Consider the following 20,066-nt stretch of genomic DNA (forward strand, 5'->3'; position numbering starts at 1 on the left):
TTACAGCAGACACAGAATCCAGCGCTGCTCAGATACAGTCTTATCTGTGCTTGAAATGCGCCTTGTCTAAATTGTTGAAATCAATTTCCAAAGACAGAATCACCTCGAGCTACTTGTGTCTCTAGTGCCACAGCACACCAAGCTGTTAACTGTAGACCGCCATTGTATTCTGTGGCCTTTGGAGCGATTATTCCCGCATGAGAAAACCCCTTAAAATAGTCCCCGCTCTGGCCCTCGTGTGTGTGTGTGTGTGTTACTAGTAAGAGCGAGTAAATGACTCTACATTTATGTGCCCTACATGTACATGTGATGCAGAGCTGTTGTATAGCAATGTGTAGCTCTTTTATTCAGGACAGCGTTGGTCAGTTTTCCCTCAGGGCCAGTGACTCCAGCTGTTGAGAGAGAAAGAGAGAGAGGGAGAGAGAGAGAGAAAGTCAGTTTAAACAAAAGAGATACAAAGAGGTAAGACGACAGAGATAAACAAGAAATTGTCAGTGATTGCATTTTATTGTTTATTTCACAGATATTCATTTAACCAGTATGACAGCACAGTTTGTAAATGAGTTAGTGAGGCTTTGTTGTGTTTATTGTGTTTATCTCTATATGCTGTTTGCATTTCTGAGATGACAGTTTCTGTGTTTTCTCAAGTCTATGCAACACATCCACTTCTCTTCTGTCTGAAACACCACTTTGGAAGATGAAAAAAATATTTTGATGCCATCATAGTCAGAAAAGACACAAAGACAATCTTTAAAAATAAACCTTTACTTATACATATACACTGAAACATAACCAACGTGCAGTTTTTTATGATTTCACTGCACCTTTGATTTTGTTTCTGGTATATTGCAGAACTTCAAAAAATATGCACAATATGCTACTACTTTTAAAATAAACCCTACATGCCAGTCACTGTACAGAACAGATTGTACGATGCAACAGCTCTTCACAAACTGTAAAACACTTGTGAATTATTCTGCAGTTGTAGTACATTGCTCAAAGTCTGACACTTTAAAGATGCATTAAAAATGTACTGCTATTTTTTTTTTTTATTTTGTCTGTCATGAGGGAGATGCCTGTCTTCAGCTTCCAAAACCTTATTTTGTGCTGGACAGGTAACACACAGTGGATTCATCAGAGCATCATCGGTGACTGAATGTCTACTACGAGCAGACAGAGTGATCCAAAACAACGAAACCAAAGTAAAGTGGCGAAAATGACCCGTAAAGGCACAGAAATGTTGCTAAGCAGAAATGTAACTCAGTGCTTGCTTCAGTCAAACCAGCTGTACGACATTGTTGCTGCTCCGATGAAGACTGCAATGGGATCCACCAGTATTATGCTTAAAGAAAAGATGCAAAGAAACATCAATGCAGATCAGTAGAATGGAAGCATAACAGAAATTGAATAAAAATATCAATTTAGGAGCAGTCTCACTTTTGCACCAGCTGTTTGAGTTGGTCACTTCATTGTACAAGAGTAAGAATGACACATTTATCCACTTCATTTACAGTTCAAGCTGATGTGTGAATTCTTTGATCAGTATTTGTCCACGTAAATGCAGCAGCCGCATGTAATGTCTTTTACTGTACAGTGCACTTTCTTTTCAGAGCTTTTACTGCTGCTGGTATCAAAACTCCCACCACAGCCCCAACAGCTCCACCCACCACTGCTCCAACGGCTATGCAAACAGGACCTCCAACAGCTGTTGCGCCAACCCCGATCGCCATACCCGCTTCAGCTGATGGTACAATCATACTCGTTTCAAGAAATTTGTTTTTCTTCTCGGCCTTCTCTCTTGATTTTCTTATATACTCGTCATTAAGCCACTGGAGCTTCTCCTGCAGCTCCTCTCCTTTAAGTTTGTCGTTCAGTTCTTCCTCTTGTCTTCGCTTCTTCTCAGCACTGGCCTTCATAATCCTCTTTGCTTCATCTTGGATCGCTCTCTCGGCTTCCTGGAACATTGCATTTGTGTAAAATGTTCCGCCATTATCACTAATCATGATTCTTATCTTTGTAAGCAGCTGAGGTACCTGATGTTTATCAGTGACTGTATTGTTGAAGACATGGTAGCGCCAGTTGCATTGTGCGATCAGGTGACTCAGTTTGCCACATTTGCTGAAGTATTCTTCCACTGTTGTGTGTCGCAGCCGGTCACCATGAGTGAAGAGAACCAGGGAGTAATCTGCAGCTTTGTCACCAAACACCAGACGTAGGAGCTTCACGGTTTTCTGCTCCTCCTCTGTGAATCTGTCCAGCTTGACCACAATGAGGAACACATGAGGACCAGGAGCAGAGAGAGAGATGCATTCTTTAAGTTTTCTGATCACCTCGGCTTCCTTGTACTTTGTGTCATATATTCCTGGAGTGTCGATCACCGCGACCCTGCAGCCGTTCACCACTCCTCTGGCCTTTTCACACTCTGATGTCACAGAGCTCGGAGAGAGGACCGACTTAAAAGCCCGTTGATTTAGGATGGTGTTTCCCGATTCACTCTTCCCATTCCCTGTCTTTCCAATCAGGACAATTCGAATGTCTTCATCGGGAGAAAAAGCTGCAAAGCAATGAAAAAAATGTTCTTACTTTGTGGTTTGTTACAATTACTTAATCAGTATGCCTTTAATATTGGGCTCTGCACCACGTTTAAACACTGTATAATGTAGTTTCAGTTTTACTGATCAGTAAACAGTTCGGCACTTTGAAGATAAGCAGCGATGTCTGGAAGAAAATGTTGGCAGATGTACTCATGTAAAGTGCATTTTTCCTCCATAAAAATGAGATATTAACAATAGATTAAATGTTTCTAATTATCCCTTTCTTTAAATGACACTCACAAAAATAATATTAACTTCCACAACTCTTGCTTAGATTCTCAGATGTGTGTTTGGTAAAAAGCAGCCTACTACAAATGTCTGATATGTTCAGGTTTTAACACCACAACTGCAACATATTTCCTTTATCAGTCTTGTAGTCTTCAGCCACAACAGATGACACTACTTTTAAACGATTAAATGAACATCATTGCAACTTATTTTGGAGACATACATTGTTTCATACAACATTTTTTTTAACACGTACCATGTTTAAAATCAATACATTTGTCATTTATGTATAGGGCTTCTCTGGGTTAAAAAAATATAAAAGTATCATGCAAGTGACATTTCAGAAAAATAATAATTTGGTTTTAAGAGAAAGTTTTATTTTTCATAATTTTTGGATGACATATATCAGTCTCATTAATTAGCATGCATGTGTCAGCCATCAGGTGAGCAGTGCACCCAGGTGTCAGCCGTCATGGCCAATGAGCCACTCTCCCAGCTCCTAGCAACCAGCAAACAGCTGAACAGGAACAGGTCCTGAGGCCTAGGAGCTGTCACACATTACACAGCAGTTTTCTACCAAAAGGCGCTATATGATTTCTGAGGTTGCTACACATTACTAAGTGAGTCCCAGTTCTCATACTGTATGGGAAATAAGAAAGATATTTTTGAAGAAATATAATTGTGCAATGTTATGCAAGAAGAAATTAAACCATTGATGTTTTTACAAATACAAATAAGACATCAATGAACTATAACAAAAATTCTGTTAGCGTTTTCAGATGATTTAGAGCACAGACAACATCAGAAGCTTTTATACAAAAGAACAATTGAGACTTACAGAAAGAATTTTATATTCATGTAAGACAATGTGGTCTGTTATTTCACTTTATAGAATACACCACCGTTGCCTTACTGGCTAAGGAACTAAAGGAGAGGAAATTATTATGTGACCAACATTTTCCTCAAATTTCAAAACTACTGACAACCAAAGGAGCATCCTTGAAAAAAGATCTGTATGAGGGCTGCTGACAATGTGCTTTGAATCAGCGGTCTGTGAGGCATCTTCAAATAAAATAAAGACAAATTAGTAAACTGTAAGTGGACTTTTTTGCTAAAGTGAGTATTATGCAGTCTGACTTGTGTTTAATTTTTAGAGAACATCATTTTCATGCAATGAAAACAACTGATTTCTGTTTCTGCTTTATCAATCTGCCTGCTAATAGATTTTTTTTGGAACAATGCATTCTGTGTTCTTTTTAAATGTGGAATAAGCTGTTTTGTGAGTGTGAGGAACGCTATGCATGTCTAACTGAGGAGGAGTAGTGGGAGCTCATGGGTTAAAGCTTTGGGCTGCTGATCTAAAGGTCAGAAGTTCAAGCCTCCATACTGCCACTGTTGAGCAATGCAGCAAAGCCTTTAACCCCATCTCTTCCAGGTGTTGAAGAGCAGCTGACCCCAGCCCTGTTATCCTAACAAACTGGGAGATGCAAAGACCTCATTTCCCAGCTGGGATTAATACAGAATATCAGATTTTAATTATGGGTTGTGAAATGGGAAATTTTTTAATGCTAATATATAAAATCTACTTTTTTTACAGATGAATTGCATTTATGCATTTCTATGACCACATTTCTTTATTTTTTTCCTTCATTCCAACCAGCTACAACAATTAAATTGCAATTAAAATATATACTTCAGAGAGCTGGCTGAGAAGGTAAAGCAACTGAAACAATATAAAGAGACAAAGATAACTGTAACATATGATAAAGGGGCAGCATTAACATTTGTGCATTTTTATATACTGAGCTGAGTTTCCATACTGTTTACAGTTCACATGTACATTATGTTGCCAGTTGAAAAACCAGTTCAACACAACACATCACACTTCAGACATATAAGGAATTAAGTAAAAAAGACATAATGATTAAAAACACATACGTACACGATTAAATAAATGTGGCAAAGAACAGATTACCTGTGTTTTGGTTCCTTGCAGTTGCCACTTGTGAAACTCCTGCCTGCCGTTGCTTTGGAGCCCTGTCGGCCATAGTTCCACAGATTTTTACATGCGCCTCTAGATCATGAAAGTAGCTCTGATTTCTTCAGCAGAAGCCAAGAAATATATAACCATGCACTGGCAGCTTTCCAGTAAAGTTGTTTTAAACTGGAACTCAGGCCTGACTGCATTCCATAAGTGTCATCCAGTAACAGTAACCGTGTACAACACAAGAGAAAAAGAAAGTGAGAGAACAAAACATGTTTGTTTCCAGGAACTAAATTAAATAACAATGTGTGTTTGTTGGCATAATAATGTTATGGAAACTCCAAGCATTTCCAAAAACATCTGATAAAATATATTCCCTGTAAGGTCACCAAGAAATCCTTCAATGGAGAAATCATCAGTCTGTGTTCTATGAAGTCCACTTGAGTGTTTTTGTCACCAGATCTCAGATGAACCAAACATGTCAAACTGAAGCGCAAATCGGAGAACTGAAACTCTCCAGAGTTGCTTTGTTGTTGTAGTCTCTGAATTCATTCAGGATGAAACCTTGTTGCGTGTCTTCAGTAAGTGTTAAATGGAGTCACAGTTGTCAGCACTGTGAATCAGGATGAAGGTTAGTGTTAGATTTAGCAAAGGAAGCAGCCTCACATGTTGTTTTGTATTACCTGACTTCAACAAAATGCTTCAGTTCTTCATGTTGATGTAGAACTGAGTCTTTGAAACTCCACTTCAAAGCTTCTTGTGTATAATTAGCTTTTATTTTTCTTATTTTAGGTCTTTGACAAAGCATTTTTGTGTTGATTGTTTGATAGTATGATAAAGTCTTTTTATTCCAGCACATTCAATATTTTTCCTTTATGAATTACACTAAAGTTGGACTTTAATGCGTTTTTGTCACTAAATGTGACTGAATCACCTCCCTCTCGTGTTAAACAAATGTATATGAAACTCTTGAAGTTAGTTAAAACTGACTTTTAAAATGTGTGTTTTAAACACTTACCCTTAAAACTGGTTTAGTCGTGCCAGTTGCTTGGTTTTATGAATGAAAGTCTTGAGCTGTTGGTCAGTTGATGCACCACTTTGGTACAGAATAAATAACTTAGCAACTATTTAAAGACATTTTGTGAAAGTATCATAAGCAGATTCAACGGTGTTGGTGTAAAAGATTTTTTTTTTAACTTATTTTAAAATCAATCTTCTGTCTGACCTCAAAGTGAAACTGAAGATCTGCAGACAGTTGAATGAAACAAGGAAACAAATTCGCATCAGCACAGAGAGATTTCCTGTCACTGCTGAATACTGAATGTTGCTGCTTCTGTTTCAAAAAAAAGGTGTGTTTATTGGCAGTGGAAATCACCACAGCCTGTTTGTACCATTGTGTGATGTGATGTCTGACAATGTCTTTCAGTCATAAATCACGTCAGCTTCCAAGTTAATGTCAAAATGATTATAATTTTATAGACTTGGTGACTAATGTGAAACCAGCAGTCCAATGCTTCAAAACAAAGGCAGCTTGATGAGGCCTTTCACTGTTAGATTGTTTGTTTGTATGTGACCACATTTACATCAGAAACACAATGATTTACTTTATCAGAGTAAAACAATAAACAGCAGAAAACTATTTATACAGAGCTAAATAAAATCCTGATAGAAAGCACGGATTATTACATAACAAACTTATAGCTGATGTTATTTTTCCCATCAAATACCAGAACAAACAGGTGTGAATGCAACATTTGTCATGAAAAACACAATGGTGGATAAAGTTTCAGATTATTTACAGTTCTCCAGCTGTAACTCCAAATCACAAAAAAGTCCTGCTTTCTTTGTTTAAGGACGGGTATGTTAGCAAAAAAAAAAATGCTATCATGCTATTGGATCTACATTAACCTTTTAGTCCCTGAGCCCTGTTTTTGAGGCACCTCCTTAGGGGTTAATGATGCATTATAAGCAGTATTTTCTAAAATGTTGTCAGTAGGTGAAGCTGTTTTAACTGCATTGAACAGTTGGGCTTCTATGTCAGTAGATTGTGTCTCATTAACATTTGAAGTTCATGTAGAAAGTAGCAAAATATGTAAATTCATCAGAAGAAAAAAGGGCATCATTTTATATAATAACAGAAATGGAAATATTCCACAACAATTAGTCATTTCCACAAAGGCAGGAACATTAAAGGTGTTTTAGATGAGAGTCTGACTGAGCTTTGTTCAGGATTAGTTAAAGCTAAAATAATGTAGTTTACAGATTTAGATACCTACACATATATCTACACAATAAGATTTTGTGTAACAGCAGAGTAGGTGGGCGGTCTCTTTTTGCAGCTTTATGGAACACTGTGAGTCTCTGCATTCGGCCTTTTCTGCAGCACTACCACAGGCCAGCAGTATTCATGGAGCACTGTTTTAAAACCTTTAAATAAAGGTTCTTAGAATCACTGTACACCTATTAAATTTACAAGCCAACATATTAACTTGTCCATAAATCTTTCAACAATGTCTGTAAATGTCTTTGCTGTCTGATAAATCACTGGTTATGTAATGGCCTAAATATTTAATCTAATTAGTTATCTTAAGGGCAATACAAGACAGGGAGAAATGAGGAAATGCCAATTTTCTGCCTTCATTGCCTCTAAAAATCTGCATTTTGCTTGTATAATATTTGATGTCAAAATCCATGCAATAGTAGTTAGTAAAAGCCCTTTTGCATTTCATAGACATGGTACCATACAGCCTGGATCACATCTACAGTCTTGGGAAAAATTATTAAACCGCCCATGTTTTCTTCAATTTCTTGTTCATTTTAATGCCCGGTACCACTAAAGGTACATTTGTTTGGACAAATACAATGATAACAACAACAATAGCTCATGAGGGTTTAATTGAAGAGTTGATATTTAGACATTTTTAATGGTTTTCTTGATAATAACCAAAACTACTTAAGTTCTTACATCGATAGCTATGGCACTATACTGCCAAAAACAACTTTTATGCATTCCATATTTCCAGTTTTAGTCGCATGATACACACTGGAGTGAGTACTTGATAACATAACCATTGTTTTTGATGACTGCAGCAGGCATGGTTCCAATGTTCTGGTTCTCCATCCTGGCTTTAACTGACCTTGCCATCTGGTAAGGGGCATTGTCTTGTTGGAAAATCCGGTCATTGGAGGCAGGAAAGAGTTTTCCAGCTGATGGGGGAAGACTGTTTTCAGGAGTAGCCCTGTACATGACCTGGTTCATTCACCCTTCACCCAGATAGTCACTGATCCATCCCCATGTTTTACTTTAGAGGCAAGACAGTCTGGTTTGTAGCTTCTCCAGGCTTCCTCCTAACCACTACGTTGACTTGAGTGGGCATCAACTGAAAATTGGATTCATCACTGACGAGAAGCTTAGTCCAGTCATCAACAGTCCAATCCTTGTGATCCCCAGCAAAGAGTAACCGGGCTTTTCTCTGCCTTTCATTAATGAAGGACTTCTTCTGTGCCCTGTGTGACTTCAGACCAGCTTCAAGAAGTCGGTTTAAAACTGTCTTTGTCAAACAAATCACATTTCTCCAGAGTGCCCACTCATTTTTAAGGTCCCTGGAGGTCTGATAACGAATTCTGACACAGGATCGGATGAGTGACAGTCATCTGGTGGGTAGAAAGACGTTTCCTCCCGTGACCAGCTAGCAGTATGGTAGAATCATGTTCAGCTTGTTTTTTCTTGACTTAATGAACAGCTGTCTTGGATATCTCCACTTTTTTCGCTACCTGTCTCTCACTCGTGCCAATTTCCAGCAGTGCCAAGATGGCTGCCTTTGTGGCTTTACATAATTGTTTCATTTTAGGCTTTATGTGAGAGCTGACAGCTTCTGAGCTGTGCTGTGGCTTGAATGTAAGCAGGAAACCACTCTAGACCTTTGCATGTGCAGTGCTGCTTATGACATAAAATGACCTCTTATGTACCCTGGGAATACAATTAAGCTTAACATACTGAAGCTTAATTGGACATAAAATATCAAGTAGGACATAAAATATTATGTAATCAGCTGCATTTTTTGCCACCTTCATTGTATTCTTCAGGTAATATACCTTTCGTGGTACCAGGCATTAAAATGAACAAGAAATTGAAGAAAACAAGGGTGGTCTAATAATTTTTTCCGTGAATGTATTTAACTACACTGGCCGATCATCTGTATAGATGCAGTGAGGGCAGTAAGAAGAAGATGAGAACAAGAGTAACACCTGGAGAGTTCCACCTCAGGAAGCACCATCTAAGCAACCTTCAATATTGTTTGAAAAAGTGATAATGCTGTGCAGTGACTCCCCTCAGTGCAAAGACAAGAGACTGATCTTCTGAGGAACTTTGCACATTCAACTTTAATTTGCACTGTGAAGGCACCCAGGTGCCACAGCCAACAAAATGGTGTGAACAACAGTAGGATCCGTATGTTCTTTATTCATATGCATACAGTGTAGGGGCACCAAACCTCTCAACAAAATGGCAGCTTGCTTTTCTCAAAAACTAGTAAAATTACAACAGAAGTATAGCATACATATGATATAAACACAACTCAAACAGTCAAGCAAAATGTTGAGGAACCTAACAGTGGCAAAAAGGCAGCAGATAATCCTACAAAAAGAGAAGCAGATTAGCTCAATGCAAAAAAATGTATTTTTTATACTGTAAAACTACTCATCACATCACAAGGGAAGCTGTAAAGAAATTTTTTTTAAAAATGAAAAGGGCCAAGGGTGTCTCAGATAGTGTCAGTCAGATCTGGGGCTGCATTTATTAATGTTAGGCAAGTGTCTCAGAATCATCATCATCCTCGTCACCATCGTCGTACTCTTCGTCACCATCATCATCACCACCATCCTTCTCAGAATCACAGTTGTCCTCGTTGTCATCCATGTATTCTGGGAAAGGGAATCAGTGTATGGGAGTACAGTTTATGAAATAATCATTCATCATTACATGCTGTTTTAACAAAAACTCAACTACACTATGTCAGAAAAAAAATGGTTGCTACAGTTGAAACAAAAGCATCAGATAAATATGAGGTTTGTAGGAGTAAAGACAATCAGAATCTGTTTTATTGTCAAGAAGGTTTTCATATTTGACACTGAATTTGACGAGGTGATTTGGATAGAAAGGTCAGAAAGCATGCAGTGAGAACTGCAAGTCAATCGACAGTAAATATTCCAAAATAAATTAGAATCATATTTTGCACATTAAGGGAATTTTTAGTGATTTAAAAAAAATGGAATACAAATATTTAAGATGTGCGGAAATGTGCAGATTTCGGAAATGTGCAAATTTTAATCACCTGCTGATGGCATGTGAAAAGTTCAAGAATCACATAAAGGTAGCATAAATACGGCTCAAATTCTGTTGGTGTCAAAGGATGGTCCATGTATATTTTGGCAATTGTATTTTACGTTCTGAAACAGGCATTGAAAAACAAAAAACGAGTCGTTATTTGATTTTCATTTAAAAATACAAAAATTAAAATTGAAATACAAGGTGCTTTCCTTTTTATGATCAAAAAGGATATACGAAATTTTAAAAATGCTTTAATTTTCATTTTATATTCAGAATAACAAAAAAATTAAATCAGGAAGAGACAGAAATGAAAAAAAGGTCCGTTTTTTAATTTTCTGAGACCGGAAGTAGTAACTATGAAGCCAATCTTGAGTGTGAAAGCACCAGTTGACATAAAACTTCTTACACATGAGAAAACAAACGGTTTTGAGGGATATTTAAGCTTTAATGGAAATACATGCTGTAGCGAAAAGTACATATTAGTTGTCTGGTGTCTATTGGATTCACCTTACCAGGCTCCACCACATTACCTCATAACAATATTACAAAGTAAACCCCTCCGAAAAAATGTACTGCTCTCCAACAGCTTAAAAGTTAAATAAAATATGCCTTGAAGCCTTAAATTGAATTGATTTAGAATAAATAACTATATTTATTACTATTATGTCTTTATTTTTTAGCCCTGCTATACTTGCTTTTTCCATGCCTCCTTTGTATCCAGCTGTTGAATTTTTCCAGTGAGGGGTCAATCAAGTTTATGTTATCTTATCTTATCTTATCTTATCGTATCTTATCTTATCTTATCTTATAAATATCTTGGAATGTGGCTGCCTGAATAACAAATGGTCTTTCTATACTGGTATTCATATCTATCTAAATAAAAAAAATATATATTTTTTTCTCATGCAACTAAAACAGTCACAGGACAATGTACATTAAAGAAGATGGAAAAATGCAACAGGAGTATAAATGGCACTGAACGCAGAGAAAACATACCTTGTGCCTCTTTCCAGCTAGTTCGAGCTCAGTTGCGACAGGAAGCAATGTCTGCATCAACCGGAAGTTACACTTAACTGAGGCTTCATTTTTTTTTTTTTTTTTAAGAATTTCAAAAAACGGACTTGTTTATTTTGATAGATGCATTTTGTACTCTCAAACAAAACAAAACTGAAATAAGATAACACTCACTCATCCATACAACAATATGCATAATAGTATTTGCCATTTTATACCGTAAAATTCCATCCTTATAGCGCTTGACGTGCGCGCTCCCGTGGACAGGGGATACACTTCCTATCGGGGTATGAGTACCTTGGCACAACACCGGCGGTGACTTTTTTTTTTTTTTTTTTTTTTTCCTTTATTTACATTGCATTGTATTTACATAGACTTGTCATTTTTCCATTACAATGCATACACATAGCATACAAGCTTGCAATAAAATAAATTTAAAGGAAGAAAGAAAAAGGAACAACAAAAACAAAAAAAGAAAAAAAGACAACAAATAGGCATATATGCCTAATTCCAAGGTACAATTCATTATAATATATATAACATTCTCTTTTAACCATAAACATTTTAGGCATCGATAACCTTTAAGGTTCTCATTATCTCAAGAGTTTTCACAGATTTTGTGTGGGATACATTTAATAAAGTATTCACGTATATGTCGATATCTAATTGGAAGACTTTAATCGAAGGTTTTGACTCACCATATTTACATTTATGTATATAAAATTTACCTAACAGTATATACAAATTGACTAGATAATCTAGTCTTTTATCTTGATGGGTAAAGTAAGTTACAATAGCCTGGCTTTTTAAACATATTTTGTAATTGGTTTTTTGGAAAATTACTAGCTCTATTTTTGACCAGAATTCTTTAACAACTTGACAGTCATAAAACAGGTGTACAATTGTTTCATCTTCTTGTTTGCACAGGGTGCACTTTGGATCCTTTTCTTTTAGAAATTTAGATATTGCTAAATTGGTAGCATAGATTTTGTGTATTATTTTCCAGTGCAATTCTCTTATTTTATTATTAATGCAATATTTAAATGGGGTTAACCATGCTTTTTGCCAATTAATATTAGGATATTTAGAATTCCAGTAAGCTTTACAAGCCGGTTTAGTTCGATCATGTAGTTGTATGCTATTTCTAATGAATTTGTTGTTACACTTAAGACTGTTAAAAACTATTCCATCAATGATGATTGGCTCTGTTATTTTTGGAGATTGCCCTTTAGTATATGACTTCATCAATTGTTTCAGTCCCTCAGGAACACTTTTCATGACATAATTAAATTCTTTAGAGGTGACAGGAAATTCAAATTTTCTCATAAATACTTCATAAGATAGTAACTGGCCATCATCGCCAAATAAATCCTGTAAGAAAAGTATGCCTCGTTCAGCCCATTTTGATTGATAAAGGGATTTATTTCGCTTAGTAATGTCTTCATTATTCCAAATAATAGATTTGTGGGGCGAAAAGTTGTGCTTGTATAATAGTTTCCAGGCTAAAAGGGCTTGTTGATAAAATGCACACAATTTCAGGGGCAATTTGGATACCTTATAATTACACTTCAATAGACAGCAGAGGCCGCCCACTTTTTTAAAAATGTTAGTGGGGATAAAATACCACAAGGATTCAGGGTTTCCGATGCATTGCTTAATCCATTTAATTTTAAACATAGAATTTAGTGTTCTAAAGTCTAAGAGTTCAAGTCCCCCTGAATCTTTGGGGTTTGTCAGTATAGTTCTTTTAACACCGTGTCGTTTGTTTCTCCAAACAAAATCTGTGATTAACTTGTTAATATCTTTACAAACATTGTCTTGTACATTTAACGATAAAGCAGGATAAACAAACCTTGAAATACCTTCAGCTTTTGTTAGTAAAGACCTTCCCCATATTGAAATGTCTCTTTGTATCCACAAATTAAATATATTTTTAGTTTTCTTTAATTTGGGAATGAAATTTTGTTGTTGACGTTCCTTTTCCTCTTTAAACTGAGGCTTCATCTCATAGACATATGCGTCATCTCACATCACTAGACATTAGGACACTTTTACACAGTAGGTGACGCTATTCATCCTTTACGTTGCTTTCCCATTAAAACAGACTAAGAAGAAGAAGAAGAAGAATGACGTACTTCCGCGTCAATTTATGAATGACTGCAACTTCCCTGTGTAGTTTGCTAACTCCGTCTGAGTCCAGTTGGGTGTTTGACAGCTGCTGCTACCATCAAATTGGTCCAAATGGATTACACAGCGACTCAAAGTGGGTTCAGACAGCGTAAGTTACGTACGTGGCTTTATCGATCCAATCAATCTCGCCGGTCGCATGTGCATGTTAGCTGCTGCTAGCTTTCCGCACATCAAACCGAGCTGAACGCTGATGTTAGCTCGCTGCTCTCAGTCGGCTGAGGCTAACAGCTAACGTAAAATTACTTTTAAAAACATAACAATTTAATTTTAGCTCCCCTGTCTCCAAACGTTAGCAAACACGGAGGACATGATTAGCTAAATAAATCGATAAACGGTAGCTTCACTGCAGTCTATTAATAAACACTAGCTAAATGTGCTAACTAGCTAATTTACCTAACAGTGAGCTGACTAACGGTAATCTCTGCAACCGTTACTCAATGAAGAGTCTTTACGTTTCATTTATTTGTCCTCTGGGTTCGGTTTTGTATGATTTCTGTCCATAATTTAATGTGGACTGTCGTGGTATGTTCAGCTAGATTTCACTGCTTTAATGTGTTATCTTTGAAGTTTGCATGCTAGCCAGAAGTGTAGATGTTAGCAGACATTAAAGCTTGTTTTCAAGCTTCAGTTTTGGTTAGACTTTGTGGTTTACCATAAGGTTAGCATAAAGCATGAGATGTATCGTCAAACGACTTATTTTGACTCAGACAGATAAAGAGTTTAAAGGTTAGCAATCAGATTAAAGCAATCTAATCTTATATAACCTTAGGCATCGACCTATGTGTTGCATTTAGGGCAGATTATTTATAAGCAAGGAGACAGATAACTGATATTTTTAACCGATATACATTTGCAGAAATAAATTTAAATGTCAGACTTTAGGAAAGCAGAAATTACAACATAACATTTAGTTGAACTGTCTTAGTTTTTCTGTTCTGTGTGTCTTTCAGAGAGCTTTTCAGTGTTTATCTTTCACTGTTGATTGGCTATTTGTGGTGATGTAAACATGGGATGTCGCTTGCGATCAGAGTGGTGACTAAAGTAAAAGAGAGACCGTTGCATCAGAGCTAAAGTAGCATATCTGTGATTAAATAGAATTTGAATAGTTTAAAAATAAAACACAACAATAACAATACTGATAATATAAAAAAAAAATTGTGAATATCAGACCCGATAGTCAATCAAGCCAATAATCTGCAACCTCTACTTACAAATACCTCAGAGAAGTATCTCCAATCGGTAGGGATGTTGATGAATATTTTACCTACTAAAGACAATCTAACCAATAAGGTACAATATGAAGAATAGATAGAAACCATGGCAATTATATTTACAGACTGTGTGCCAGGTTTTAAGCACATTTATTTTTCTGTAGATGTAGCAGTGTTTCAGTGAGTAACTCCAGGTCGTATCTTGTAATATCGACCCCGTGGGGAATGACAGCAAAACAAGGTCCAAACTGAAAGTGTCTGTGTCTTTTGAGGATGTTGTACTCTGGTCTTGTGATAAGTGTATGATAACGGGATGATTACTCAAACCGCTTACAGAGTGCCTTCAAATAGGGAATGTGTAAGCAGCTGCATACAGGATTTGTTTGTTATAATAAATGTGTAGTTCCTGCAGCAGTTAACCATCGCTTTACAGCCCATTTAGAAGTGTGAAAATGGTCTGCGTGCACCAGATGTTCCCCAGTCTGGACTCTCATCGTCACCAACGCTCATTTAACAATGTTAGATGTCCCTAATGAGGCCAACACTGTTACGATACATTAGTCGCCATTAATAAACAAACCTCCAAGCGTGCTAATTTCAAAACGGTTAATGACTGCAATATGTTGTCACACTCAGTTTGGACAGTAAAGATGTTAAACTGAAGGTTTAATGTAAGTGTAATTTTGCACTATTACATGTAATGTCGATTACTCCAACAAATAGTGACTGACTGACCTTGGATATGTATAAATCTGAATATTGCTTGGAAAAGGGGAAGGAAGCATGTTGATTCGTTTGATTCTGCTTTAATTCTGACTGTGATTGCTTGCTTTACTAATTCTGCCCACTTTATGCATGGCCCAAAATTGTAAAATAAGTTCCAAGAGGCATACACATCTCCTTCCATTAAGTCTTTCTTTTCATACAGAGCCAAGTATGCGTCTAAGAAACAGCTCTGTGGATGGTGCTGATGGCAGCCAGCTGTTCGAGGATACAAGTGGAGCTGGTTCTGCATCACAGGCAGGCTACAGGTGGGATCTCAGCCACTCGTCTACGTTGTTATTAAACTGGGTGATGTATCGTCATGTCTTCGAGCTGATTGACCGTCTTGTGTCTTGCTGGTAGGAACCAGCAGCCCGGTGCCCAAGCAGCAGGATTTCCTGGTCAGTCCCTCCTGTCAGACCCCATGTCCAACCTGGCTATGGCATATGGCAGCTCACTGGCAACCCACGGGAGAGAAATTGTGGACAAGAATGTGAGACATTTTCCCTCTTGAATGATCGTGTTAAACAGGAGGTGCTCTAATGAAACATCTGCTGATGTATCAGAGTACAGTAAAAGCAGGCATTAAATGACTGCTCACACTGAAAGGCAGCAGAACCCATCAGATAACACTGGTGTGCATGTCTGCGTGTTGCTCGTTTCAGCTTGACAGGTTCATCCCAATTTCTAAGCTGAAATACTACTTTGCTGTGGACACGGTGTACGTCGGGAAGAAGCTGGGTCTTCTCGTTTTTCCTTACATGCATGAGGTGGGTCTGCTCACACCTGCTAAATGTAAATCTGTCCTGTCCAACTTTGCAAAGCTAGATGTCATTCTGAGTATGTGACAATAAAAACATTGCATTGTGAACCTGTTTCTAGTGCTACCTGAAGAAGTAAGGTATGTTTTTGGTTTTTAGGCCTTCAAATATACTCATCTGACTATGTGTGCCTGTGCAGTATTCTCACATCAACAGAAGATTGTTGATGTTTTTAATGTTTGGGCTGAGCAGAAGTCAACATGAATCTGTTAGATTATGACTTATGACAATATTCAGACACAAATCTTCAGGCAGCACACATTTCATGACTGCATAATCATGTGTGTTGTAGAACTGGGAGGTGAGCTACAAGCAGGACACTCCTGTAGCTCCACGTTTCGATGTAAACGCTCCTGATCTTTACATTCCCGCCATGGGTTTCATCACATACGTCCTGGTGGCTGGACTTGCTCTCGGCACACAGAACAGGTACACATTCCTTCATGTTTTTATCAGAATGGTGCAGCTGAATGGTTTGATTGTTTAGAGTATTCATGTAAGCCTGGTTATTAACCAGAAAGGTTGTTTGGGGTCTTCTGTTTTTTAATGTCTTTCTGCTGAACTTCATGGAAAACTCTTCCTTCTAATAAAGCAGAAAGTCTTCAGTGGTCATGAAGGATTAATTAGAATGATTCAGTGTTTTGAAAATGACATTATAAATGAATTTAGCAGATTTCTGAAGTGTTAACATTTAAATGGTCATAATTGGTTGCTAAAAATTTAAGATAATCAGAAACATAACTGCATCTACGGTGATTCACCAACTCTTGTTGATTATGGAACATGTGTTATTTAGATTAGACAGTATATAAATCTATACAGACTGCGTCTTTTCTGCCCCCCTCAGGTTTTCTCCAGAGCTACTGGGAGTTCAGGCCAGCTCAGCTTTGGTGTGGTTGATCATGGAGGTGCTGGCGGTCCTGCTGTCACTCTATCTTGTCACTGTAAACACAGACCTCACCACCATCGACCTGTTGGCCTTTTCTGGCTACAAATATGTTGGGTACGTACCCCTCTACATCACCGTTGCCTTCTCGTCATTATTGTTCTGTCGATGTCAGACCTAACTGCCTGTGTCTTCTCTCTGGTTCTCCAGGATGATTGTAGGTGTCGTAGCGGGGCTTTTGTTTGGAAGGCCAGCGTATTATCTGTCTCTGCTGTGGTGCTGTGCTGCCATCTTTGTCTTTATGGTGAGTAGAAGCATTCATTTACTTATTTAGTTTAACACATTTACATTTATTTCAGCACATATACAAAGAGGCCCCAAAATACTTAGAGGTTTTTAAGCCTGACCTGAACCAACTGGTTTTCTTTGTTCTGTTGATGTTCTATTGACCCCCTCTGATTAAAACCTAGTTTTAATATGGCAATTTGTATTTTGTGGAAGATGCACATCAGAAATAAAATGCACAACCCATGCCATGGATTAGTGTTTTCACCTGGAGACTGTACAAAGAGGACCAATGACAGTCTTAAAAACACATTCAGACCTGCAGGTTTTTACATGGAACAGATTTAAGGAACCAATCCTACCACTCTGCAGGATGGCACTTTCTGTGTCATTATTTTTTTTTCCAGAATTGATTTCTGGTTCAAACATGTATGACTGAGTTGCTCCAATATTACAACTAGCCACTGTGTGTAGAATAGTAGTTTACAGTTTGGGTACATAGAGAGAGAAGAGCTGGGACTGCATAGGTCCACAGTTTGTAAATGAATGGTGTAGAGTTACATCTAGCCGTTTCAATACAAAAATGAGTTATTTATAATGAAAAAAACCCTTATAAATATGTAACTTTGAGATGAGTTTTGAGGGGTTCAATTAGCAGCCAGAGAGGGATTCTACAGCCTCATAAATCATTTTGGTTGTAATCATACATTAAAAGATAAATTAAAGTTAAACGGAAAACAAAATCCAATTTAAATGCTAATTTAGGATTTTTAAACTGAAAACACTATTCTGAAAAATACAGATTCTATAAATATGCAAATATTGTTCATTACCAGAATTTTCACTGCACAACACAAGATTGGAGGTTTGAAGTTTCCACGTCACACAAGCTGGAGCTACACCTTCACACAAGATGACAAGAAGTTCTAGACCAGTGGGGATGCATCATCAGCTCATGCATCCTCGTCTTAAACCCAGATTTCAGGTGAACACGGGAAATTTCCAGCTTCAGGCGAGAGAAAGTAAAAGCAACCTTTTAGTGTCAAACTCTGTACTTCCTCTGCTCAGTGAGGCTCAAACATCAAAGTGCAGCAACAATAAGCGGAGGAGGGAATGTAGCTGAACGAAAAAAGAGCTTTCCTTGTATTTCATCATTAATAACTGAGAACAATCGTGTTCAAAGCTCGTAAAGTCAGGGAGGTGAATGACACGTTGGCTTTAATGATTGATTAAAGCGCGTCTTCTCCTCAGATCCGCACTCTGCGTCTCAAGCTGTTATCCGAGGCAGCGGCCGAGGGGAGGCTGGTGAGAGGAGCCAGAAACCAACTGAGGATGTACCTGACCATGACTATAGCAGCAGCACAGCCCGTCTTCATGTACTGGCTCACCTACCACCTCATCAGATAAAACGCACAACACAGACACGTATTCACTTGTGTAGAAGATGAACTTTTTGCTGTCTGAATGCCATCTCACCCCCGAAACAAAGGAAAAAAAAACACTCCACACACATATCAAAGAAGCTGGATGAAACTCACAGCGGCGTCACAAGACTCCCTCCATGTGTGCGTGGAGCAGAACAACACATGCGACAAGACGATTAGGAGAAGATACGAGGCGTTGCTGCCTTCTCTCTCACAGCACAGACATGTCATTAGTATTGCCTTTTTTTTGTCTTTTTTATGTGACGTCTTTGAAACTTTGTAGCAAGAGCAAGTGGCTTTAAGTTGTCTTTTTCTATACGGTGTATCTACTTGTTAATTATGTTTTTTAGGACTATTTATGTATGTGTGTTTGTGGATAGCAGAAGTATTATTGCTTTCGTCTGATATTTCATAAGTGATGTTTCTGAGCCAACAGAAAGAAAGCACACTAACCTCACACAAACCGTCCATTTATTCTAAAGAAAAAAACTCAAATTCAGGTTTAAACGTGGCTCTTTTTGGATGCTTGACTCAATTAACTTTTTCTCTTGTCCTAATGTTTGCTTCACGGTTGACAAACGTCCAGCACTGTGTGGAAAAAATATCCGCTTTAGATGTGGAAATGAGAGCTTACCCGACTGGTCTGTAAAACCACTGTTTTATCTCTTTGTATGTGCTTTGCTGCCTAAAAACTCTGGAATAGAAAGATGAACTCCAAGCAACGGTGGCCGTAAGATGTAGACCTCAGCATGAAGTGTCAAGTTAATTTTGATATCATTTTTAAAAATGAGTAAATTATTTACTGCTTTTCATATTGAAAGCCAGATGGAGTAAAGGAAGGGAAAAGCAATGAGATGGTTTGTTCTGCAGAAACTTTTAGTATTCTTGGGATACTTGAAATAATTTAATATCAGAACTGCTTTATTGTGCTTGTAAGTCTTCTAATTAAGTTACTATGGAACATGTTTTTGCTTTTCTTATGTCGCTGGTGTTAACTCTTACTTTAGACTTCACTTAAATTATTTCAGAAAAGTAAACAAGTTTCAGGATTTTCTTCAAATAAAACTTTTTTTTTGGTAGTTGATGAGGTGTCACTAAAACCTTTATTCCAACTGTTTCAGTAAGTGCTCATTTAAATACAAAGCATCTCATCAAGAACTACATTTATTTACATGTAGCAGGTAATTGAACACTTTTTAATCATGAATTAACTCCAACCCGAGTGTCAAAGTACGCCGTCGGCCTGCGTACTGCCTCTCAAATAAAGCCAGTGGAATGAAATGACTGATAATAAAGTGTGACTGATGGAGCTGCTGAGACACAAGTCATTTTTATGTG

The 20,066-nt window shown here is 37.5% G+C and overlaps 2 protein-coding genes and 1 long non-coding RNA gene across 4 annotated transcripts; 1 reads left to right on the top strand and 2 right to left on the bottom strand.

Annotated features, from left to right (window-relative positions):
- Positions 1-362: 362 nt before the first annotated feature.
- LOC110959262 (GTPase IMAP family member 9-like) lies at positions 363-5,014 on the bottom strand. The gene is made up of 3 exons (XM_051958306.1): positions 5,005-5,014; positions 1,752-2,554; positions 363-392 (listed from the first exon to the last, which is right to left on the bottom strand). The coding sequence occupies exons 1-3, from the start codon at positions 5,012-5,014 to the stop codon at positions 363-365; spliced, it is 843 nt and encodes a 280-aa protein (XP_051814266.1).
- Positions 5,015-9,248: 4,234 nt separating this feature from the next.
- Positions 9,249-11,186, bottom strand: LOC127536658 (uncharacterized). Its single transcript, XR_007945737.1, has 2 exons — positions 11,132-11,186; positions 9,249-9,729 (listed from the first exon to the last, which is right to left on the bottom strand). It is a non-coding gene; the product is annotated as an uncharacterized LOC127536658 (long non-coding RNA).
- Positions 11,187-13,254: 2,068 nt separating this feature from the next.
- On the top strand, positions 13,255-20,037 carry yif1b (Yip1 interacting factor homolog B (S. cerevisiae)). Of its 2 annotated transcripts, none has more exons than XM_022206271.2 (8): positions 13,255-13,436; positions 15,479-15,581; positions 15,676-15,805; positions 15,978-16,082; positions 16,426-16,562; positions 16,981-17,136; positions 17,230-17,323; positions 18,556-20,037. In XM_022206271.2, the coding sequence occupies exons 1-8, from the start codon at positions 13,391-13,393 to the stop codon at positions 18,709-18,711; spliced, it is 927 nt and encodes a 308-aa protein (XP_022061963.1). In that variant the 5' UTR covers positions 13,255-13,390; the 3' UTR covers positions 18,712-20,037. The 2 variants fall into 2 exon arrangements, with proteins under 2 accessions (XP_022061963.1, XP_022061971.1); XM_022206279.2 differs by having other exon boundaries at positions 13,255-13,427.
- The last annotated feature ends 29 nt before the right edge of the window (positions 20,038-20,066 follow it).

Source organism: Acanthochromis polyacanthus, chromosome 13 (genome assembly GCF_021347895.1).
Source record: "Acanthochromis polyacanthus isolate Apoly-LR-REF ecotype Palm Island chromosome 13, KAUST_Apoly_ChrSc, whole genome shotgun sequence".
Lineage (NCBI taxonomy): Eukaryota > Metazoa > Chordata > Actinopteri > Pomacentridae > Acanthochromis > Acanthochromis polyacanthus.